General features: G+C 39.9%; 2 protein-coding genes across 2 annotated transcripts in view; one reads left to right on the forward strand and one right to left on the reverse strand.

Moving 5' to 3' along the window:
• The window catches only part of capn5b (calpain 5b), a 55,862-nt gene that overhangs the window by 21,460 nt on the left and 8,699 nt on the right, over positions 1 to 25,703 (forward strand). The window contains exons 3-11 of the mRNA XM_059352009.1: positions 5,147 to 5,278; positions 15,864 to 16,072; positions 17,094 to 17,286; positions 20,013 to 20,206; positions 22,514 to 22,591; positions 23,488 to 23,683; positions 24,297 to 24,419; positions 24,529 to 24,725; positions 25,241 to 25,362. Of these exons, the coding sequence (XP_059207992.1) occupies positions 5,147 to 5,278; positions 15,864 to 16,072; positions 17,094 to 17,286; positions 20,013 to 20,206; positions 22,514 to 22,591; positions 23,488 to 23,683; positions 24,297 to 24,419; positions 24,529 to 24,725; positions 25,241 to 25,362 (1,444 nt within the window). The remainder of the gene's footprint in view (positions 1 to 5,146; positions 5,279 to 15,863; positions 16,073 to 17,093; positions 17,287 to 20,012; positions 20,207 to 22,513; positions 22,592 to 23,487; positions 23,684 to 24,296; positions 24,420 to 24,528; positions 24,726 to 25,240; positions 25,363 to 25,703) is intronic.
• ompb (olfactory marker protein b) lies at positions 12,866 to 13,736 on the reverse strand. The gene has a single exon (XM_059352010.1). It carries the CDS (start codon positions 13,650 to 13,652, stop codon positions 13,170 to 13,172), a length of 483 nt encoding a protein of 160 aa, XP_059207993.1. The 5' UTR covers positions 13,653 to 13,736; the 3' UTR covers positions 12,866 to 13,169.

Consider the following 25,703-nt stretch of genomic DNA (forward strand, 5'->3'; position numbering starts at 1 on the left):
TTATGGCTTACATTTAATGAAGACCTAAAATTCAGTGTCTCAAAAAAATGTAATTACAAAAGATTTAAAAAATGTTTTAAAAAGTCTGTTTAATATGGAAATGTTGGCCTCTGAAAAGTATGTCCTACAATGTACAAGAGTTTGCAAGAGCACTGAAAAACATGACTAGAGGTTGTAAGGTGAGAGTTCCTGTCCGTGTCCGGAGTGATGACATTTAATTTCCCCGACAACCACTGTAGCCTCATTTAGCCACTTGTTAGCAACCACCTTTTTAAGGACACGTAAAAACCTCAAAATTCATAAGTGGGGGTATCTACTAATGTATTTTATGTCGTACGGCAAAACGCGTTTGTTAACCACGGACCTTTCAGGCATCTAACCACATCTAACCACCAACACATTCAAAATCCTCATTGAGTTTAAGAGGATAGACCCCTGGGTGCTAAAATCCTAACTTTGGTTTAACAACTCATTCCTGTGGCGCCCTGTTGATGGCTCCTCGAAATGCAGGCAGAGAAGAAGATTACTAGTTAGCAGCAATGCTGGCTTTAAAAAAAAGTGCTGTTTACACCCTATAAGGATCTTTGAATTCGTACTCCTAGATTGCACTCTTTGTATTTTGTTATTTTGTGCTCATGGCTGCCTGTGTGGCTGGTTGTGTGTTTGCAAGTGTGGCTGATAGCTCCTCTCACAGGCTGATGGATGTTGCTGAGGAGGGCTATGAAACTGGTTGAAAGGTTCTCAGTAGCAGGGTAAATGATTAGGCTGTGCTCAGCCACAATATTCACATTACTTCAGTGTCTGCAGAGCCGGGCAGGGATCGATACACTATTACTCTTCCACCTGAGCCAATCCCTGGACAGCAGGCGACCACAGGGAGCCCTTGCTGCTGCTCAGACTCCACCAATCAATGCTCTTGCGGACAGGGGTAAAAAGAAAAAAAAGGAGAAACGTGATTAGAGATCTTAACTCTGGCACTGGTCAGACAGAGATCCAAACATTGCTTCACATAGTTGTGCCAACTCACACGTACAGACACACTGACAGGAAGTGCTTCAGTGCTGGTCTTTGTAAGGTGAGAGGGGATCCTGGTAGAGGCTGGAGGCCTCCAGGGAGCACTGCAGTGGCCTCTGCTTCTGATTAAAAGTTTGCTTTTGCAGCAATCAGCTTTGCAGAGTCAGCAAATTACTGACCTTGGTTGTGTCCTGTGTGTGTGTGTGTGTGTGAGTGCATGCTTTTTTCCCCACATTTGAACATGCACCATAGTTTGTGTGTGTGTGTGTGTGTGTGTGTGTGTGTGTGTGTGTGTGTGTGTGTGTGTGTGTGTGTGTGTGTGTGTGTGTGTGTGTGTGTGTGTGTGTGTGTGTGTGTGTGTGTGTGTGTGTGTGTGTGTGTGTGTGTGTGTGCGCTGCGATCTGCACATACACATGACTTTTGAAGGCTGCTACCATTCCTGATGTTTATGGTTCTAGCAGGATGGGGAGCTGACACTCTGCTATTACAGATCTAACAGACACAGACCTTTACAAATATAGAGAATGTCTTAACTTCACCTGCATGTGTTTGGACTGTGGGAGGAAACCAGAGCTCTCAGAGGAAAAACAATATGTAGACTTCACACACAGAGGCTGCAGCTGTCTGATCGCTACAGTGGGTTTCTAACTATTGATCCACTGTAGTGCTCTTACAGGTATCAGTATCTTTACATTTTCCTTTTTATTAATGTAATTCTCCTTTTTAATTTTTTGGAAAAAAAATAAAATCTGGATAAAAATATACAGAGACAATGGGGGACAAGAATTACCCTGGAATGTGTTCTAATGCACATTCATACATTCACTGGTGTAAAGGTTTAGGTTTGGACATAAATAATACCCTTGTTTTAGTTCTCAGCTAATATATCCTTCAGGGTTCTGAAGTTAAAAAGTCATTTTAAACCTTGCATAAGTACTGTACACCAGGTTAATCCATTCATCAATGCTTGATTTAATTTTCTTCTGCCCTTTTTTTTCTTTTTTCTTACAGGCCACCAATTGTATTTTCAGCAATAAACTGTATATCCTTCTCCTTTCGTTTCAAATTCTTCCAGTTAGGTCAGGTTTATTATCTCAAAAGTAAAATGTCAGTCCAAAATGAAGCCACAAGATATATGAAAAATAATTTATTGATTTGTGCGTGTTTGTTCATGCAAGATCTTAGAGAATATTTTCTTATTATCATTGTCTGGTTTTCAAAGTGAAGTCTATTCCAAAGTTCTCCACATAATATTCATAGTTTCAAAGTTTCACAAAAATGTAAGGAGACTAAAAATTGCAAACATGTTTTCAGTTTCAGCAACCAAAAGCTGATGCCTGGGTGATACACTGGCAACCACTTTTAAAAGTTAGTGTTGAGCCCTGTGTCTTCAAATTAAGGAAATCTGGGTGTGACATACAGACCTGTGACATATTTGAAAACCTCCAAGGACATTAATTGTAACTCTCATGTTGAATCCCAACTCTATACTAAGTTATCGTGGAATTGATCAAACGGCTTTAAAAAGCATTACTACCACCCTCTGGAGCGGATTGGACTCACCCTGAATGCCCCATGAAAAGATAAAGATAACACTTTGTCTGTCATGAGGGAAACATTTTTGTGCAGCTTTGCAGTACAATGTAGGAAAGGGAGCAAATACAGCTGCATCTCAATAAATTAGAATATCATAGAAAAGTTTATTTATGTCAGTAATTCAATTCAAAAAGTGGAAGTAACACATTATATAGATCCATTACACACAGAATGAAACATTTCATGTCTTCATTTATTAAATTTATATCTTGTAATTATAATGGTTATGGCTTACATTTAATGAAGACCTAAAATTCAGTGTCTCAAAAAAATGTATTATATATTATATAAGTATGTTTAATATGGAAATGTTGGCCTCTGAAAAGTATATCCATCTATATGACTCAATACTTGGTTGGGGTGATTTGACTTGAACTACTGGAAATTGACTTTGCTATGATATTCTAATGAGATGCACCTGTAAGACAAAATGTAAACCAAAAGGATTATCAATTAGATGCAAAAAGCAATTGATGGTAACTGTCATCAGTATAACCTGGTTAATAGTAAGGCTCAAATCTAAAATAATGCATTCCTTTTTAAATATTTTTTAATAATTCTTTCACGTAGTCCCAGTGTGGCTGTCCCCTGTGTGTACATTACATGAGTAAATGTTCATGCACATCCATTTCTCTCCTGCTTTTACTTTTCTAACCCTAGTTGAGTACTGCAAGTGTGTAAAGATAAAGAGCTGTTAAGTGATGCTGTGCTTTCTGCTGTCTGTTGAGTAATGGCCGAGGTTCCCATCGACCCGCCAGTCCCATAAAGCACAGAGGAGAAACAGACAGACTGTTCACACCCAGACCACTGCCAGCAGAGAACTGCAAACTGTATTAAAAATTAAGTTGTTCTATATTTTATATTGGGCTGGTGTTAACCTTTATATTAAAAATCTGATATTGGCCCATCACTGAAATGATGGCTATGATGCACTTTGTTTGATGTTGTTTGACATTTATTGTAAAATCAATTAGTCATGATGTGACATTAATATGAGTATAAGCATGAATATGTTTAGCCAGTACTAGTAAGTGATTATCTCAATTATATCTCCTGACTGAGCAAATACAATTTTTGTGTGAGAAACATAGACTAAAATGATGTTGCAGCTATTTCTTTTTCTTTCTTTCTTTTTATTAATAGATAAAAAGTTGTTTGCTTTTTTACTAGGAGAAGAGCTGTTAACTTCTGTGGTGCACTAATGACTGGAGCACATTATAGCTTTGATTTTCCCTTTTGCAACAAGCACACAGTGCTGGTTACGTACCATTAGTGATTTAAAGCTGGGGAAGGCTGTTTTATCTTGGTGTAATTGGTTTTGGTGGTTCAATGGCGGAAAATCCTGCAGAAAAAATTGCTATTCCAGCATTGACAACAACTACCAGCAGTGCAAAGTGACTCAACAAAAGGAAAACAGATTCAGAAAAGAGAGTCTGACAACATATGCAATTAAACACAATGTCTATATCAGGCAAAGTGTTCCAGAGATGGAGAGAAAATTCCCTTGGTTTTAGTTTACATTAATTATTATAATAAACCGGTAATTTCAATTTTGACCAAATGAAGAGTTCTTGTACACAACAACAACACCAGGGATGTACTGTGCATACTGTATATGTTGTGAATGTGATTATTTAAGTTTTTCCTTTTTAATACATTTGCAAAATGTCTGAAGAGGGGGAAAAATAAACGATTTAAACAATTTTAGAATGAAGCTACAACATAACAAAATGTGCAAAAGTGAAGGTGTCTAAATACTTTACGAATGCAAAAAAAATAATTTCAGTCCAACTTTAATGTATTTTTTTATACCCCATGTTTTGAGATATTTAGTTAATTTTGAGGCAGTGGAAATTATTATCACTTTTTGGCAGATCTCCCCCTGTTTGTGACATTTATGCTGAAGTGTAGCCATTGTGTGTAGACAAAAGAGTAGAGGACAGCGTGTCTCTCTGTAAATGACTAGTGTCGGCCTGTAGTATTCATCCCACACATTATCACAGCAACCACAGGATGTCTGAGTGTGTGTGTCTGTGTGGATAGGTGTGTGAGTCTGGTACAGAGAGAGCAGTTTACTGAGCACCATGTTGTTAGCTATAATAGAGGCCCGTCTGTACACATTGTGGCAGAAAATGGACCTCAACACAGCAGCTACAGGAAATGTGATTTCATAAATGCATGCAGCCCTCCCACACTTGGGCAGAAGATCGTGGATATGATACGTGGGTGCATCAGGACAGATGGTCTTTTTCTGATTCATGAATTTGCCTCCGTAACCCATTTAAGCTCCTGTGTGTGTTGTACTGTGCATCGTACACAGTTGGTTAATCATATATTTTTTTTCTTATATCCTGCAAAGATAACATCTATTGTTTTTACCAAAAAATTATTAAAAATATCACATCTTTGTTCAAAATTTAAGTGTGAACCTTTAAGCTTAACGTCTCAGCTTCACTTTAAAATGCACAAATTGTCAACGCCGAGCTTCAAAGCTGCCTCACACTTAACTATTCTGTGTCTGTCTTTGGGAGTGTAGGAGCTGTGTGAAGATCCTCACCTCTTTGTAGATGGAATCAGCGCACACGATTTACATCAGGGACAGCTGGGTAACTGCTGGTTTGTAGCGGCATGCTCCAGTCTGGCCTCCAGAGAATCTTTGTGGCAAAAAGTAAGTATGTGTCCGTTGTCTATTTCTTGTTCTGTCTTTGCCATGTCTCTGTTTTTGAGCACCAGACCAAAATGTTTAGTAAATCTGGTCCCACACTCATCCCTCATCCCAGGTCAAACACTGACTGATCATGTTGTTTGTGACTATAAAGTTGTTAATCGCAAATACTTTTATTTGCTTTATTTCTGTGAGTGAGCATTCAAACAAGCAGGGTAAAGTAAGGGGCTTTTTTCCATCACCCAGCAGTTGTTGGTCTGCCAGAGATGGTAGGCGGAGCTCACACAGACCTACTCCTCAGCTCACTTGTGTTTCTAAAGAGTGATTACTGCAGGGAAGTACGCTTTCTATGTACCATACTTAATTGTAATTTTCCCATATCAAGTGTATAAGTGTCCATTACGAGCCATTATAATAATAATATTAAGAAACACCAGAGGACTGATTACAGCACCACCACACCTCCTTGCTCTCAGCAGACTCCATCAGTCAGTCTGGTTGAAAGAGTCTTGAAGTCACGATAACACAACAGTGCCAAAAGTTATTAGACCATTGTTTTCTTCAATTTCTTGCTCATTTCATGCCTGGTACAACTAAAGGTACATGTGTTTGGACGAATATAATGATAACAACAAAAATAGCTTGTAAGAGTTTAATTTAAGAGCTGATATCTAGCCTATCTAGCTAGATATCAGCTCTTAAATCAACTATTTTTGTTGTTTTCATTATATTTGTCTAAACAAATGTACCTTTAGTTGTACCAGACATTAAATGAACAAGAAAGCAGGGAGAAAACAAGGGTGGTCTAATAATTTTTTTCCATGACTGTAGATTTTACAGCAATCTTTGGAGTTTAACCAGTTAACCAGGGTTTGCCATCCGCCAGCTAATGACACAGTTGTGCTCCTATAGGTAAAAGTCCACCATTTAATTACTGTGGTCACACCATCTCAACTTGCCCATATAATGCTGCATGACTTTGTACAGTGGCTGCTGAGGACCACATGACTTGGGCACTGACGGAGCAGGTGCACCTTGTTGCAATAAAAAATCCAAGAATCAATGAATTAAAATAAATGTGTAAACTTTTGCATGAAAGTTTGCAAACTATAAATCCACTTTTGATGAATTCAGTCCAAAACTGGTGATGTCATATTAACAAGAGAAAAAAAAACCTCCATAATCATTTGAACTGTTGTGAGCTCTGGAGTTTCGGGTGTCAGGATTATTCTGAAATGTTCTCTTGACAGAGGAAACAAAGTGATTACTTAGGTTTAATGGGATTTGAAACAAGATGCCTCTGCCTGTTTTAGCGAGACGCAGGATTGTGACAGTCTGCTCAGAGAGTGTGTACATGTGGGCACTGCTTACACAGTAACTTTCCCTCTGATTACTCTTTGTTTCTCTAGCTGTGTTTGTACACACAATCATCATCCAACTCCAATAAGCAGCATGTTTGCTGCTTAATTCCCCTTTTTTTCACTACGTCTGCAGTTTTTGGTTGAGGATATACGATATTTTGTCAGTTGTTTTCTTGCTGAGATTACTGCGTCTCGAGGCTGTCTTGTCAGTATTACTGATACAGCCCAGTATCACATATCACAAATTTGCCTCAAATGGCTTTATCATAATGTAGAACATGTAAAAACCCTCTGTCCTTTTACCATTGAGTCAAATAAGATCACTTGAAATTAAAACATCACAATTCAGTTTTGACGTAGAAATCAACTTCTCTAATAAAGAGAATATAAATCTTGCAAACAGTTTCCCACAGTATTTACATTTGACTTTATTTTCTTCTGGGTTGTCCTCCCTGAGTCCCTGAGTGTGTCCAAACAATGAACATGGCATTTTTTCTTGGGTACTCCGCTGGAGTTGCTCAGTTGGCTCAGTGTTTGAGTTCTACTTCATGTTGCTTTTATGTCGCAGATTAGACAAAATAGTCGAAAATAACCTTGGTTTTCGATCAATTGCAGCCCTACTTTGTACAGAGCCTGGGTAGCTGTTTCCCTCTGTTTCTACTCTTTGTACTAAGCTAAGCTAACTGGCTGAGGCCTTATATTTAAATAACAAACATAAGAGTGGAACTCTCATCTAACTATCCACCAAAGTAAACAAGCTTATTTCCCAAAATGTCAAACTTTTGTTTAAAAGTGAAAAATAATTCAGCTTTGTTGCAGACAATTTATCCTAAATTTAAAATTAAGAGTTTATGAAGAAATGGGGAAACGTTTTTGGGGTCCTGAAGGCCAGGGGCCGGATTCACAAAGCATTCTTAAGAAGAACATGCTTCTTAAGTACCACTTTTTTCTTAACTTTGCTCTTAAGACAAAGTTTAAGAAGATTTGGTATTCATGAAGAAATTCTTATCTTTTCTTTCGTTTTTTTCTTAAGTTTTTTTTTTCTAAGATAGAACTTGAGAACAAGTGAGATTCTTGAAAAACAAAGTTATTAGATTTCTTCTCATATTTCTTCATAACTAAAACAGCTATAGTGAAAAGACTTGATATGTATTTACTTGAACAAATTTGTATGACATTTATTTGATTTCTTTAATATTTAGTTTAGCCCTAGACAATGTGTTAAGAGTTAAGTTTTTGTGAATGTATCACATAAAGCTTATTTTGGCAGTTGACATATAATTGAAATGTCCTTTCAGTCTGTGTGACATGTAGGCCTGTTCCTAGATTACACTACAAAGTACTCATAGTAAATCATGGAGTCAGTTGTTGTATTTGATACGACTTAGTTAATCACTAAAAACATATTATTTAAGTATAGTGGAGCGGCTAAGTGATATAATCTTTCAGTTTATGATACAAGCGTGAAAATTGGCATGAACACTCTCCATGGGTCACTTGACAAGAAAATTGTCCGAGACATTTAAAATTTTAAGATTGCGGCCATTTTTCAAGATGGCCGACACCTAAGTGGAGCAGTGAAGTGATATAATGGTTTATTTGGTGATACAAGCATACAAATTGGCATGAGCAGTCTCTGTTGGTCACTTGACAATAACCCACCGACAGTTACTTGAAATTCCAAGATGGCGGCCATTTTTCAAGATGGCCGACACCTTAGTGGAGCAATTGAATGATATAATGGTTTATTTGGTGATACAAGCATAAAAATTGGCATGAGCAGTCTCCATGGGTCACTTAACAAGAAAATTGTCTGAGACATTTGAAACTGTATGATGGCGGCCATTTTTCAAGATGGCCGACACCTTAGTGGCGCAATTAAATTATATAATGGTTTATTTGGTGATACAAGCATAAAAATTGGCATGAGCAGTATCTGTGGGTCACTTCACAATAACCCACTCACAGTTACTTGAAATTCCAAGATAGCGGCCATTTTTCAAGATGGCCGACACCTTAGTGGAGCAGTTAAGTGATACAATGGTTTATTGGGTGATATACGCATAAAAACTGTCATGAGCAGTATCTGTGGGTCACTTGACAATAAGCCAGCCACAGCTACTTGAAATTTCAAGGCGGCAATTTTTTTTTTTTTCAGGATGACTGCCACCTGTCATGTGGACCTTTAAATTATGAATTTTCTCATAGAAATGTATTGGGTTCCTCAAGAGAGGTTGTTTGACTGTGCTTTGTCTGACTCCTTGCCCACGACCTGTCCAGTTTGGTAAAACCTGACAGGGGTTCCCTCCCACCGGCGTAGCTCTCAGGGTTCACCGAGGTACACAAGCTCCCTTACCATGAGGGCTTTTTTAAATACTTTTTTAAACTACTTTTTTTATAACTAACCATTACTACTGCCATTAAACATGCCAAATAAATACTAAGGGGTGGGGAAACACAGTTGTGGTGCTTTAACGGACAGTTAAAGCTCCAAAATAATAATTGAGCAATGGTTAATTCTGAATGGCAATCATGACAGATCCAGAGGCAACAGCAGCTCTGGCTGACATGGAACCATGACAAACAGTATCTGAAACTATACTAGGGAACTAAACTGAAAATGTGAAAGCAATGTTACAAAGTAAAAACTGAACATGTCACAGTAATAGGCTAGTGACAAAATAGAACATAATGCGCCGATGTGGCGAGGGGAAGCCGAGCCATAGGCCTACACTTGAAAACACAAAGGACAACAAGGAATAACATTTGCAAAAGAAACAAGCAAATAAGTTCTAGCAGGGGCAGCTGAGTCCATATCTGTAGCACTTACACTTTCCAGTACAAGCCTTGGTGCACCCACATTTTGTCAACTCCCAACAACTCTCTGCAATAGGTGGAAGTGGACTCCTTGTCCTGTTTAACCCATCCCCAGTCGGACGGGCTCTGCATTTGTGGGTGTCTCTTCAATGCCTGTCCCCACACATATCCAGCCTCATAAGAAGTCTGGGATCTTCTTGACCTCTTGACATGGATATCTTTGGTATCTTTAGTGTCTTTAGCAGCAGTAGATGCCTTTTTTTGTGCCCTTCCCAGCTGTGTGTTGTTGAACATAAGTTTACAGCTTGAATGATATTTTGCTCTGTTTCTTGTCAATGTGCTTTCTATGCCATCACCTTCATCTAGTCGGGTTGGACTACGTAAGATAGGCAGAGCATTTATTTTATGAAATAATGGAACATTTCTTCCAATGGTATCATAACCAGTATGATCTTAGTGTCCTGCTGTTTGTTTTCTCAACTGTTATGATGGCTTCTGCAATGTCTGCAGCAAATTCAAAGGCAGAGGCCGAGGGTTTAGCCTTTTACCACCTTTTAATAAGCACTTTGATGTATGGGATACAACTAAGTTCATGCCTTAACCCTACACTTAGTCCTATCGTTCATCCAATGCCATTTTTACCCTGTACGATCTGTACAAATTTCAAGTGGCTGGGAGTGTTTTTTTTGTCAACCCAAGTAACTGTGGGTGGCTTATTGTCAAGTGACCCATGGAGACTGTTCATGCCAAATGTTATGCTTATATCACCAAATAAACCATTATATAATTTAATTGCTCCACTAAGGTGTCGGCCATCTTGAAAAATGGCCGCCATCTTGGAATTTCAAGTAACTTTCGGTGGGTTATTGTCAAGGGACCAGCAGAGACTGCTCATGCCAATTTGTATGCTTGTATCACCAAATAAACCATTATATCACTTAACTGCTCCACTTAGGTGTTGGCCATCTTGAAAAATGGCCGCCATCTTGGAAATTCAAATAACTGTCGGTGGGTCTTTGTCAGGTGACCAACAGAGACTGCTCATGCCAATTTTTATGCTTGTATCACCAAATAAACCATTATATCACTTAAATGCTCCACTTAGGTGTCGGCCATCTTGAAAAATGGCCTCCATCTTAAAATTTCAAATGTCTCGGACAATTTTCTTGTTAAGTGACCCATGGAGAGCGGTCATGCCAATTTTCACGCTTGTATCATAAACTGAAAGATTCTGGCAAAAATGAGCACTTAGCCGCTCCACTAGTAGGCCAGGTTGCTGAAACCATGTCCTTATTATTATTACTTTAGATGGAAGTTCTTTTGGTGGCCTCTGAGAGACAGAATGGATCCTCTTACACTCTCTGATCAGGTCTTAATTAAACAATATAGGCTCCAAAGGCTCACAATTGATTTTCTGGTGAGTGATCTTAAGTTAAAAATCTAAGGCTGTCCTAAGTGAGAAAACTAAAAGGTTTCTTAGGCCCCGTTTACACGAGGGCGCCTGCGGATAAAAACGACAAAATATTTTATCGGAAGTGCCTTTCGTTTAGACGGTGACGGCGTTTTTGGGGCTTAAAAACGCAAAAATCTGAAACCACCTTCCAAAGTGGAAAAGTTAAATACGCTCCGCCGTAGCGTGTTCGTCTACACTGCCAAGACGCAAAACTCTGCTCAGATCTGCTCACGTCACGTATGTGTTTACATCACATACATGCTCCAGTAAAGGAAAATAAACAAACATGGGATTATTTCCATGCGTCGGACCTTCAAGCTGCTCTGGCAGCTCTAATAAACTTACAGGAGTCTTTCCACCAAATGTACAGGATATGTAGAGATAGTATTAGTGAACAGAGAAGGATCTGTAATTACCTCTATCACATTTTGGATGCACCAATTCGTCGGAGGCGAGCCAGACGGCTGTGAACGAGACCTGGGAGATCTAGTGGATGGTGGATAACTTTGTGGAAGGAGAAGCTGATGAAAATGTGTGGCGTGAAAACTTCTGCATGCCCAAAGATGCTCTTATCGCTTTAAGTGATGCTGCCTGGCATGCATACAATCGAATTTCACTGTATGCACGCAGATTTCCTCCCGAAAATGCTCGTCTAAACGAGGAATAAAAAGTGACGGCACTTTTGCGTCTTCTGTTGAGACCGTCCTCGTGTGAACGGGGCCTTAGACATACAACAATTCTTAAGCTTTTGTGAATCTGGCCACAGGTGTGTAGTTTGAGACCCCTTCTGTATGACACTGGTTGGCACCTCCTATCTGATTTCAGTTTATAATAAATAACGATAGAAGTAGTCTGTTTGATGAAGTAAATTTGGAGCCGAGATGTTCATTTGTTATCACTCTCCTGTGTTGTTGGCCGCAAGCTTAACTTCCTATGAAAGCAAAACAAGTAATGGTCCAAGTCTCACAGGAGCAGATACTGTTCCCCAGTGAGACCTGAGTGCTGTGCTTCAAAACATTGTTATTTTGTCTCGCTTTTGTACATGTTAATTACCTGCAAAACTGCCAGACTTTAAAGTGCGTTCCACTTAGCTGTAGAGCTGTTTCAAATTCTGATTTTGCCTTTCTTAGATCCTTGTAATTATTAAACACAGTGTATGTGTAAATGTTAGCAAGGTTTCTTTGTTTTTCATCACTTCATTATAAGATGACCAATGGGTTAATTTCCCCGAAACCTGGTCCAATTGTTTTATTCTTGACTGGCAAGCGTGAGCAAAAGGACACATACCAATGAGGACAGTCAATAAACATTTAAATGTATGCGTTTCAGGCTGTAGGCAAGATTGATTTAATTGAGACTCCTGAGAATGTGCAGCATTAGACCTCTTTTTTTTCTTTCTTTTTTTTTTTTTATCAGAGAATGGTTTGGCGGTTCAGGTGGCGAGTTAGTTACATGCCTTCTACCAACAAGAAACAAGTCTAATACCTCCTGACATCTCAGTTATTTTCTTTTCTTCACACCTCATCTGACACGCGTCTTCTCACTCGCAGTCAAAGTTACTGTTTCATCCCCTGTTGCAGTGTAAAGCAGGGAGTCTACTTCAGCAGGAGGAGGTGAAGAGACTGAAAGATGAAATCCACATGCCTCCCCTCTCTCTTGTTTGTCAGGGTCACCATGTAAGACGGAGATGGATGAGGCAGCAGTAACCTGTTCCCCCAACCACTGGGGAATTTACTCAAGCACATACACACTAACACACGCTGTCTCTATCCATTATCTCACATGGGACTCATTTCTTCCAAACCCGTCAGGGCTGGCTGTTTGTCAAAGAGGAGGAGAGGGTGAATAACATTATTGCTCAACACACAAGCCCAGAGAACGATCCGTGTTCAAACATTGGTTGAGAAAATGCAAATACACCTTTATGATTTATTAGATTTATTTGTGTTTATCTGTATTTAACATCATATATAAATATAGATATAGATATAAAGATACAAAGAAACACGTTTTTTCAACAACAGGTTCAACAGGTTCAACAGGTTCAGTAACAGAAGTATTGTTTTTGAAAATGAGTTTAGCTGCAAAAGGAGAGTGAACCTTACAGGCTGTCAGATGATGTGACGTTCTCTTCTGCTGACACTTGGAGCCATCCATACAGAAAATGCAAGTTTAACCGAAAATAACTTTGCTTCCTCAACTAAACGCACACAAGCACAGAAAAAGAGTTCATAGCTAGTATTTCTCCATTTTTAAAAAAGTCTCAACTTTCCGCTGTGAAGGTGATGGAGCAGTCGACAGTCTCAGGGCTGCAGCCGTCCGCAAATGCGAACAGGAAGTACATCACCTTCCTTACCTTGGCCAGCTCTGCGATCCTCTCACCAAACTCGTGTGCGTCAGCCTCGTAGCACTTGATGGGCGCATTGTTGCCGTCGCCCTGGTCCCGCCAGAAAGCACCGACGGGCTCCAGCAGCTGACGCGTCATCAGGTTGGTGAGGTCGGGCGTCCAGAGCTGCGAGGTGGCCGTGACGGTGAGGCGTCCCATCTGGGCCAGTCGCACCGTCCACCGAGAGAATCGGAGGGACTGTTTTGTGAAATCCAGTCGGTACACGGCCTCGTTGGGCAGCAGCAGGCGCTCACCATCCTGCCTCTTCTGGCCTCGCTGCTGCAGAGACTGAACCCGCAGGCGCATCACCTCAGTCAGCTCGTTGTCCGGCCGAAAGGCAAGCTCCAACTCCTTAGACATGCTTGGACGGCACACTGCAGCAGGCTGAGAGGTCGATACCAACTGCAAGGCTGGATTAGATTGGCAGCTATGTCTAAACTAAGTGTGTTAACTTTCTGTCTTTGCTTTTCTGTCCGTCCGCTAACTCTTAAAGTGTGCTCCTGCCCGTAGGCTTGTGCAGTGAGAATGTGTTCATGTCTGTGTAGCATCAACAGGAGAGGGTGGGTCTTACACAGAAGTCAGATTAGCAGAGGTACTAGGCAACAACATCTAATGACATTTGCAACCACAGCACAGGGTTTGCCCTGAGGGATTTGTGCTCAGTACTGTTTGTCACACATTTGTTTTTCTTGTCTTTTTACACCGCTACAGATCTTTGATTCAGATACCAGACATGAAGTTCTGATTTCCAAACTTCTGGAGGAATGCGTGAGCGGCAATGAAAATGTGAACATCAGTCGTTTTTTTTAGAGTAAGGGAACCTCTTTTATGTTGGTGCCTGACTTCATCAGGTGAGGGTGAGGAGGAAGAAGTGAGGGGAAAGCCTCTTTAATTCATGGTGTGTATTGACAGGCAGCAGGGGAAGCCAAGGTGCCTTCTGCTTGTGTTTCTGGTCAGTCGTCAGGTCACTTACCTACCAGAGTTCAGTTGCTGCATAGCGACACTTGGCCCAGATGAAAGGTGAGATAGATAGAGCCTTCGCTCTCTCACTATCCACAGTGCAGAGTCAGAGAGTAGGCACTAGCGGGGTGGAGTGCAAGAGAGATTGCCTCCCGAAGGATTACAAAATGACTCTGAGGTTTCTGTGGTGCAGTGCTTTGTTGTTATTTTTCTCCCTCCTCCTTTTTTTTTAAATCAGCTGTTGCTGCCTCACAGAGCCGGTCCTCTGGGGAGGCCAGATTCTCTCCATCAGCAGAGTGTCACCTCCTGTAGAGAGGTTTGACAGGAACTGCTGTTCAGTTAGCGCACCTTGACATCTCCAAGGACACCTGCTGGAACACTGTCACATAATTCAAATGTGGTGTCGCTCACTGCATCATTTACAGTTTTTATTGCACGCCATATCCCTACTGGTGGTCGTTTCACAGGTGCCCTTTCAGTGGTTGCCTTTAGGTCGGGCTCTGTTATGACACTGAGTCACAGTGAGATCACAGGGGAGCAAAGCTTCATACATTTTAAACAGGAATCACAACACGGCATAATGCAGAAAACACGTTGTGTCTATCCAGCAGCAGCAGGCACTGTGCAACACCTATTGACTAAATACATAATGTTGATGTATTCTGGCAAAATCAAGTGATTTATTGTTTTGTTGAAAGAAAAAAAACCTTAGGAGAGCAATAAGGGCCATAAACAAAAATATCTATAACAAAAAGGAAAACTAACAACTTGAACTGTTTTAACGGTTTTGAAAATGGAAACAATGGCCGCAGGCTTTGATGAGGAGTAACAAGTATGGTAGATGTTGCTTCTGTTCAAGCCAAAACGGTTGGGATCCCTTGTTGTCATTAAACCTTCATTTGTGCAATCCAATTATGTTAGCATAGCTATCAGACAGTAATGGATAAATTAAGATAATAAAACAATATAACCAAGATTTTATACACATTTTCTATCCCACGACAGAAGAACATAACTGGAATATAAACTTCACTATAAACACTTTCATGTCAGAGAATCTAACAAGTTCTTTTTAAAAAGGTAAATGTTTTTTTATTTTCAGCCACCTGTTATATGTATGTCTCTATTTGACTACACAATATGCTTTAATACTCTGTATTTTGCTTATTTTTTAATCTATCAACAATCAGTCCATGTCTGTGTGTTTTGAGATTTTGTGTGAATATGTTGTTTGTTGTTTACCTCCATTGTCAACATAATAACTGCAGTTCACAAAATGGAGCCTTGGTTATTGGGATTTCACTGGACCACAGAAAAGGCAGGCAGCTGATACACACACATGCACACACACACACACACACACGACTGTTATTACCGCTCACCCATGTCCTATTACAGCTGGATTTATGACTGAGAGAGCCAAGGTGATAAATTTGTCCCCCAATCCTAAAAGCATCAGCAGACATGAGGGTACGCTGCCTCAGTCTGGCAGTCCACTCCACCTTGACATTATTTATGCTCCGTGGACCACCGCCTGTTTGTTTGGCTCACCTGCCCTGTGCTCCCTGTCCTCCTTCCCCTTCCTCCCCCTGCCCACCCCCTATCCTCCAGGTCATTCCCGACTGGAAGGAGCAGGAGTGGGATACAGAGAAGCCAGAATCGTACGCCGGGATATTCCACTTCCGCTTCTGGCGCTTTGGCGAGTGGGTGGATGTGGTGATTGACGACCGGCTACCGACGGTGGACAACCAGTTGGTGTACTGTCACTCCAACGACAGCAACGAGTTCTGGAGTGCCCTGGTGGAGAAGGCCTATGCCAAGTTAGTATCCTTGCCAACAAATACACAGATCCAGTGTTAAAGAAATCTCTTTAAATTTAGTATTGGATTTCATGATTTTAAATCCTGCTTACATAAGTATATTTAGCAGTAGGGATGGGAATAATTAATTGATGATCGATTAATGGAATTTGGTTGATCACGTGGAATTTTTAATCGATCTGTGTATTTTTTTATTTTAATTTCATGACTGTGGATCAGTACTCACTGAACTGAAAGATGAGCTGAGAATTAAGTTGGATATAGCTCCAGCTTGCAAACTGAAAGTTCCAATAACAATTATGAAACACACAGAAATACAAGAGTATTAATTTGAGCAAAACTAGCTTATTGGACCAAACCTTGCTAACATGAACTACAAAGTTTAATTTTTATCCAAACCACAAAACACATTTAAATATGCAAGATTACTGTGAAAACTAACCTCATGCCTTTTCGGGGGCTGAAACATAAAACATTGAACACCTTTACCTTTACCTCACTTGATTTAGTATCACATCGACAGGAAGTCTCTTTTCGTCCTTTCAAAATAAAAGCGTCCAATATCAAAACAGGCTTTTGCACAGTACTATATATATATATGTATGTATGTATATATATATATATATATATATATATATATATATATATATATATATATATACATATTTATATATACATATTTATTTTGCCCACACATACTGGAGTATGTATAAAAACATAGCGATTAATTGATCGTTAACGTTATAGATATTCGAGTTGCCAGGTTCCTTCCAAATGCCCATACCTATTCAGCGGTGTCAGATTTACACAAAGACGACATACAAATGTACAATAGACTCGTCATTTTCAACATTCAGACAGACTGTTCATAAACATCAGGGCTAACCATTATTTTCATGATTAAGCAGTTAATCATTTTATCCAAAAAAAATGTTGTTTTGTTTTGTTTTTGACAATTGATTAATCAACTCTCTTACAAACTGTAATAAACACAGCTTGACTCCCCTCGTCTACCTGTCAGGGTTTATGGCTGCTACGAGGCTTTGGATGGGGGAAACACGGCCGATGCACTGGTGGATTTCACAGGTGGCGTTTCAGAGCCTGTGGACCTGCTGGAGGGTCAGATGGCGACGGACGAGGTGGCCCGAAACCAGCTGTTTGAAAGAGTCCTCAAAGTCCACAACAGAGACGGTCTCATCAGCTGCTCCATCAGGGTGAGTAAGAGCTGAAACATTTTTTTATTAGAAAGATAAACCCAGTGAGATACTGATCAATGGTCCTGCTTGATACGAAGTGATGTGATCAGGATAGATACCTTTAGAATCCCTGAGCTGAGCTGAGGATCTCTGTAGCACCTATATGTGAGACCAGGTTGACTTCTTCTTTTTTAAATGTACTTTTTATTGAGGAATTTTTAACATTTTATACAGAACAAAGAAACAGGAACAGTTGGGCTGGGGGGGTACCTATACCACACAGCATCATCTTTTTTGACTATGTCTTTCTGAACATCCAGTATCAGCAGATAACTAACTAATCATTGCATTTGGTACAGGTGAAAGCATTACACATTGCATTTTTTGGGTACACTAAAGAGTCAACAATGGTGTTAGTGGCTTTGTGAGGTTATAATTTAGCACAGTAAATGATAAGATTTAGTGAGGCTTATGGGAATGTCTTTGGATTTGTTTGACCTGATGATGGCACAAGATGAAAAGTCAGAGGATCACCAAAGTCAAACCAAAATTTGTGCCATTCCATCAACGTAACATTTTAACATTTCAGCAAACCATAACGATTCTCATACTTGGCAACTTTAACTACAATTCAGTACCTGTTCTCAGAAAATTGTCAAATTCAACAAAAGCTGACCCCATACACCCCCAAGGTCTATGATAATTACAGCTTTTTCTGCTATGATTCTAAAATCCAGGAATGAAAAACTCTCTGTCAGTTGACTTTGTGGAGACACTCTTTCCCTGTGTCTCACAGCAAAGATAGCAGCCTTCTTAAGTGGCAAATCTTTGCATGAATACTTTCTGCAACTTTTCAAAGGCTCTTCAAAGCATTGCAGTAATTTGTTTGAGATTACGTGAGGTACACACGAATGAATTGCGCTTCTGATTTTCCATTTTGATGATATTGTGCGTGCCTTTTCCTTTCCAAAAGATTAGTACAAAGCCTGGGTGTTGTTATAGGTGCTTTTCACAGGGATGCACACACACTAATGCAAGGATAATGGTATAGAAAGTACATAGCTGATATTTTCTAGAAACCAAAGCCAGCAGCTTATCTCTGAAATTACTCTTATTGTTTTGATCAACCAAGACAACTGTCAGCATGACCGGCTGTGTGTGAGCAAACAAAGATGTATGAAGTTCAAGCTAGTGTCGGTTTTATAATACGATTTTGAAGTCTGTTCATGTGTTTTTCATGAACTCATGTTGACTTGTTAAGAGAATAAGTGCATGCCGTCTGATGAATTTCACTGTTTGGCCCTTGGTCCTCTGTCTAATGCCAATCCTATTCCCTGATGTTGTGCTCCAGCAACAACTAATTCACACTCCCTTATTGTGATTCAGAATCGGCGCTGTTCAATTTTTAAATGATACGGCTCTTTTATATGCATGAGTTTTTACACTAGAGATTCTATTGTTCAACTGCAAGAGTAATGAGAGCTCAGAGAATAAAACCACTACCATACAAAAACACATTTTCCACCTTTGTCCATTGTTGTTACTTTAGCTTGTATTTCGAAATCATAGACTGTTATTCTGGGGAAACATGGATTCTATGTCTATCCTCTGAGAGCCCCTGCATAAACTATGGGTCACTAAGGGCTAAAACAGGTTGGAATTAACAAGAGAGAAAGGCCTGGTGGCTGTCCTACGTGTCGTTTGTGTCCTGTGACATCTTCAACAGATATAGACATTGAAACTGTATTGAAAGGTGTGTTGTTGGTGCTACAGTGTCGGTATGACTGTCAAAAACCTCATATAACTGTATTTTTGGCAAGGACCACACGCAAGGAATAAAAGGCACCACCCTGACTCTCTAGATGTGCCGTAGCCAAGCCGTGCCTGAGCCATCTTGGGCGGCTCTAAGCCTATGATACAGCGGCCATGCCCATGCAAAATAAATAGCATAGATGAAACATGCAACCAATAACTTATACCGTTATACTTTAAACTGACATTCATTCATTCATTCATTCAGTATCCTTTACCACTTATCTGAACTCAGGTTGTGGGGGGCTTGAGCCCATCCCAGCTGACATTGGGCAAGAGGCGGGGTACATCCTGGACAGGTCTCCAGACTATCACAGGGCTGACACACAGAGATAGATAATCACGCTCTCATTCACACCTGCCACCAATTTAGAGGCACCAAACAAACCTAAGCTGCATGTTTTTTGGACTGTGTGAGGAAGCCGGAGTACCCGGAGAGAACCAACTCTGACACGGGGGTACATGCAAACTCTACAAAGAAGAGCTGTAAGCTGGAGTTGAACTGGCGACCCTCTTGCTGTGAGGCAACCACTACACCACCATGTAGCCCTGAAGCTGACATACATTCATTATTTTTCGAAAAAGAGATACCTGATGTAAAGGCTGCCGAAAAGATAAATAGGAGATAAAGTGTAAGGAAATATTTATGGCACCTCTGGATCCCTCCTTCCTTAAAATGTAATCGCAGTACAACTTTTGTTGAATCTTGCTTTCCCTTTGGTTTTCTGTCATGTCTCTACTGTTTGTACCAAAAGAGCAAAAATCTTTGTTTTCAATTCCCAGAGAAGTTTCCTGAGGGTTAGGGTTAACCAAACATCTAACTATTTGTAATTTCCCAGCAAACTGTGCCAGCCTCCCTCTTTTACATGTTTCTAAAGATCCACAAAAGCATGTTTCCAAGAACTGATCCTCCCTGTTTTTCTGTTGCCCAGGCTACCACGGTAGAGGATATGGAGGCACGGCTGGACTGTGGCCTGGTCAAAGGACATGCCTATGCCGTAACAGACGTACGGAAAGTGCGGCTAGGTCACGGACTGCTGGCCTTCTTTAAATCGGAGAAGCTGCACATGATTCGCATGAGGAACCCCTGGGGAGAGAAGGAGTGGAGCGGCCCCTGGAGTGACAGGTAAACCACAATGGTGCCACCTGCAGGCATGGATGAAGTCTCATTCACTCACTGAGCCTTTCTCATCCATCTGTTCCAATTTCACACAGTGAGTCAGACATGGAACATTTCCACAGCAAGACAAACAATGTCTTTGTCCTTTCGAACATAACCTTGTTGTGACCTGTACCAATTGAACCAAATTCACTTAATTTGATTTTTAAAAGGTCGAAGAGCACTGGTCGCCCTCTTCTCTCAAAGTTTGACACACTGGTCTCTTAGAGATTGCATTTGATAAATGAGCAAACTGTACACGACTGGAAAAAGAAAGTCCCACAATAGAGACAAGAAAGATGCATAATGGGGAAAATGTCATGTAGACAATGAAAAATGGAGATGCAATCAAGCTAATGGGCCAGAGAGCAAAGATGATGGCTGAAAACAGCGCTCTTAGAGCATTGCTTGTTTGTAGAGAATTATATATGACAGTGAAGTGCAGCTCAGATATCCCTCATCTTCCAAAACCGACAGACTGAATAAAACAAGTGTACAGTACGTGGCCACCGTGATGTCACCCTTTGCTTTGTGGTGTACTGTTTTGAAACCTCAAATTTAGGTTTTTTGGTGTCGCAATCTTGGTTTTTTGGACCCAGTGACCATATTTGGACGAGATGATTGATCTGAAACAAGGACGCAATGAACACCATTAGAACAAATGCAGGTTAAAGGCACTTCTGCATTGGCTTCTCCTTTCAGACCTGAAGGCTACTATTTTTCTACACAGTTATTCTCAAAAGAGAAGCTGACTAACCCTTTAAATCAAATTCGTTGGTTAATCTAGTGCCAGGGTAGGCAACCTGCGGCTCCGGAGCCACATGTGGTTCTTCTGCAGTGGCTCCCTGTGGCTTTGACAAAAAATGTTTACAAAATGAAATGGTTATTTTATTTAAAAGTCTACAGCCTGGCACCATAACCTCTGAATTTTGCCAACTTCAGCTCTAGATTTCAGTTTCTCTAGAGGCTAGTTTTCAATATTTCTGTAGTCTGTCATGTGCACTTGGATCCTCGCTGCATTCTGACAAAAAACATATTAAGAAATGCTCTTTAAGACCTATCATTAATGTTGGTAGGATACTTTAGACTTGGTAGTCTGTGTTCCTCTTCATCGTAAGGCTCAAAATAAGGTTTGCGGCTCCATTCCAACATTGGTTAGTAAAGGTTGCCGAGCCCTGATCTAGAGGACTGTCATTCAATCAAGTGGAGAAAGTGGTTGTTTCAAATAGACATATTAGGTGTCCATTCACATGTAAATTTGCCTTTGGCGTCACAAAATGATCGATACACTTAAAAACGTTTTCTGCTTAAGGTTTAGATGCATGGAATAAATAAATAAGTAGAGAAAAAAAATGCAGTTGGGATGGAAGTGCTAAAATATTAACAGTTGATACATATCTTAAACAGGCATCTTAAAAACAGATGCAATTACTAATATCCAATAAAATGATTTGTTTCTGAAGATGACAGAGGATAGAATGAAATATCTCTTTAAAATGTTTCTCTGTGCTGCTACCAATTCATTAAACAAACTAGAAAAGAGTTTCATTCCAGTTACTTCCTGCATTACTCCTACACTTGGTAGGGCAATAGTTAATGCTGAGATAGTTGCTCCCTCGACATCTCTTTGAATCGTTAGTTTCCATACTCTGTGAAACAAACATGGTGGTGGTAAAGCCAGATCATAATGGAGTCTGAATTATTGATAAGGCTGAAAAGAGAAAACGATGTTATTAAAGAGACGCAAGTCATCTCTATTCTTTCTCAATCACTTGCTCGCTCTCGCTGAATAATTTATTCATGGATTGACAAAAAAAAAAAACCTGTGACTGTAAATGGAGTCTGACAGACTGTTGAGACGAGGACGAACGTCAGTGAATCATACACTGATACGTAAACACAGAGCTAATGTATCCTGTGAGAAGCTTGTGTTTCCCCTGAGCAGTGAATACAAAATGGACCTTGATGTTTAGGTATGATTCACAGTAACAAATAAACACATTCAACTGACTCTTTAACATAATAGTGCCCATGAGGGGTAGACACATCCATCATTTATTAATATATCTGCACTTGATACAGTTACTAAACATTTCACAATTTTTTTTTAAAGATCCAGGGCTAAATGTCCTACTATTACGTATGTTCGTTAATATCCTGCTAATCACAAAAATGTTTTGAATAATTCATTCTCCACTCTTTTATTTTTTGTAGCTTGTCACATTGATGGCGTTCTTCTGCCTCGTGTGTGTTTGCTCTCATGTCTCACTGCAGTTCAGAGGAGTGGAACAAGGTGAGCAAAAGTGAGAGAGAGAAGCTGGGTGTCACCGTGCAGGACGACGGAGAGTTCTGGTGAGAACCTGAATGCACTTACAATTTATTTTGTTCCCTTTGACCCATTTATTAAGGTTATGCTGGCATGGGAAAAAAAACTTTTTGAATAATTGCAAGTTCTGATGCATCTGATGCTCCTGCTATTTTGGGCTGATTGTGCTGTTAACCCTAGGAGACCTGTGGGACGCCGGCAGATTATTTAATGCTCCAAAGTTTATTTTAAAATGTTAAATTTTAGTGAGGGAAAAACTGACATAGCCATTTTCAAAGAGGCCCCTTGACCTTTGACCTCAAGATAGCCACAAGTCTTCACTTGACAAACATGCCCACTTCATGCTAATTTACAGAAAAGCAGCAGCACACAACTCCAATCTTGAATGGTGAAGCAGGGTGCATGGTGAGGTTATAATAGTTTTGGATTTCTCATTAGTTTTAATTTTCTTGTGAATTTTTGTTTTCAAATTCAGTAAGTTTTAGTTAGTTTGTAGAGTTTGTGTTTTTTGAAAATGCTTAGTTTTAGTTTATTTTTTTTAATTAGTTTTAGTGTTAGTTTTTTGTAACAGGGTATTTAATCCTCTCAAGCAAGAAAGTCAAAAAGCTTAGCTCCCAAAATTCCAAACTAACATAAATTAACACATTTTTGGTGCATTTAAATTGTCAAATGATGATACCGACAGTATCCATAAAACTTAACTTCAAAAACCCAGATTGGTCAACATTTAATCTCATTCCATGTCAGCACCAGAAGTCCTTGTCTCCCTTTAACACATAACCCTTTTCTTTGTTCCTGATTTCATTTCATTTCCTCTATTTTTGAACCTTTTTAAAGGTCTTCTTCTTTCAAGCTTTTCCCTCTAGTTGGTATCCACTCTCTCCGGTCTCTTCTCTCCTCTCCTTTTCCTGCCCTCCTGCAGGATGACGTTCGACGACTTCTGCCAGTACTTCACCGACCTGATCCTGTGCCGCCTCATCAACACCTCCTACCTGAGCATCCACAAAACCTGGGAGGAGGAGGTGATGAGGGGCTCCTGGATCCACCGCCAGGACCCCCTTCGCAACCGGTCCGGAGGCTGCATCAATCACAAGGCCACCTTCCTGCAGAACCCCCAGGTTAGTGGAGGTCCAGTACCACACTGTGAAAATACTAATAAAACTCCTGCATTCAGAGTATTACTTACTAAATACTAAAGTATTATCAGAAAAATGTATTGATTGTGTAAAATGTTTTTGTATTTACAGGTGCATCTCAATAAATGAGAACATCATAGAAAAGTTTATTTATGTCAGTAATTCAGTTCAAAATGTGGAAATAACACATTATATAGATCCTTTACACACAGAATGAAAAATTCCATGTTCAAAAATGTAATATTACGAAAGACCAATATTGAAAAGTATGTTTAATATGGAAATGTTGGCCTCTGAAAAGTATGTCCATCCATATGCACTCAATACTTGGTTGGGCCAATTTACTTGAACTACTGGAAATTGACTTTTCCATGATATTCTAGTTTAGTGAGATGCAGCTGTATGTAACTGCTGCATTGATGTGTATGTTGCAGTACAGGTTTATAGTAGCATAAAATGAAAATTCTCAAAATACAACTAATTTGCATTGGTACTTCAGTACAGGACTTGAGCCAGTGTACTCAGTTACATTTTACCACTGCATGTGTGTGTTACAGGGAGATCTGTGACATGTTGTCCCTCTCTCTTTTCCCAGTACGTGTTTGATGTAAAGAAGGTGGAGGATGAGGTGCTGATCTGCTTACAGCAAAAAGAAAAGAGAGCCACACCCAAAGAAGGCAAAGGGGAAAACCTTGCCATAGGCTTTGATATTCACCGGGTAGAAACACACACAAATATCAAGATACCAAAACTTGCACTGCTTATAAACTAATGAATACCCTCAGGCATGGATTTTTTTTTTGCTTCAATGTCTTCTCATCCTGCAGGTGGAGCTTAATCGTAAGTACCGTATGCACTCAGCCCAGCAGAAAGTAGCGGGCTCCATCTACATCAACTCGCGCTGCGTCTTCCTCAGGAAGGAGCTAAAGGAGGGCCGTTACGTCATCATTCCCACAACCTTCGACCCCGGGCAGCAGGGCGAATTCCTGCTCCGTGTCTTCACTGATGTGCCTTCAGACTGCAAGTAAATCTGATAACTTACCACTGAATATACACATAATATAACTTTTGGAATTTACGCCATTTTCAATGTTTTTATGGTACGACGCATTTAGAAATTTTTTTAAAAATTAATTACGAGATTAAATTGTAAATATTTAATTAATCACGAGAATAAAGTTGTAAATATTGAATAATTACGAGAATAAAATTGTAAATATTTAATTAATTACCTATCTTAAAGTACATTTCTACGAAATGCTCCACGGCCCTCATTTTTAACAAATCTCCTCCTGTGATTTATTAAATATTTACGACTTTACAAAGTTTTGCTCTCATTTCACATCTCAGCACAAAGTATTGTGTTCTGTTGTTAACTTTGTGTTCCTGCATACTAATCTGGTTCCCTTGTACAAGAAAGAGGTTGGACGTACTAATGTAAAACAGATGCCTGAGATAAAATCTAATCCTAATTTAAGTGCGTAAATCCAGCTGGCTTTAACGGTTTTATAACAATCATGTACACTCTTTGTTTCTCAGAGAGCTGACTCTGGACGATCCTCCTCAGACATGTTGGACAGGGATGTGTGGCTACCCTCAGCTGGTCACTCAGGTCCATGTACTGAATGCTGAGGGTCTGCAGGGACAGGACACCAATGGAGGTAGGACCACTACTCGCATCGTATTGTTTTTGCATGTTGATGGTCATGTTCCTGGATTGTAAAGCGCTGTAACCTCCCACAGAGCTTCACTGCTTCAATCCCAGTAAGGAAAGACTTCTGAGCAAAGCACGAGGTACCACAGCACCATCTGCTGATACTGTAGTTACTTATTTAGTTCCAGCCTGCAGTATACAGTCATTTAAAACTCACTCTCCTTTAAAGCCACTATGTGTAGAGTTTTAATATGATTTTACTATATTATCTCTCCAATTATTCTGATGTCATAACTTAAAAAATAGACCATCCTGGGAAACATCACTGGAGTCTATGTATCTTCTCAC

The sequence above is a fragment of the Centropristis striata genome, chromosome 15 (assembly GCF_030273125.1).
Source record: "Centropristis striata isolate RG_2023a ecotype Rhode Island chromosome 15, C.striata_1.0, whole genome shotgun sequence".
NCBI classification, from domain to species: domain Eukaryota; kingdom Metazoa; phylum Chordata; class Actinopteri; order Perciformes; family Serranidae; genus Centropristis; species Centropristis striata.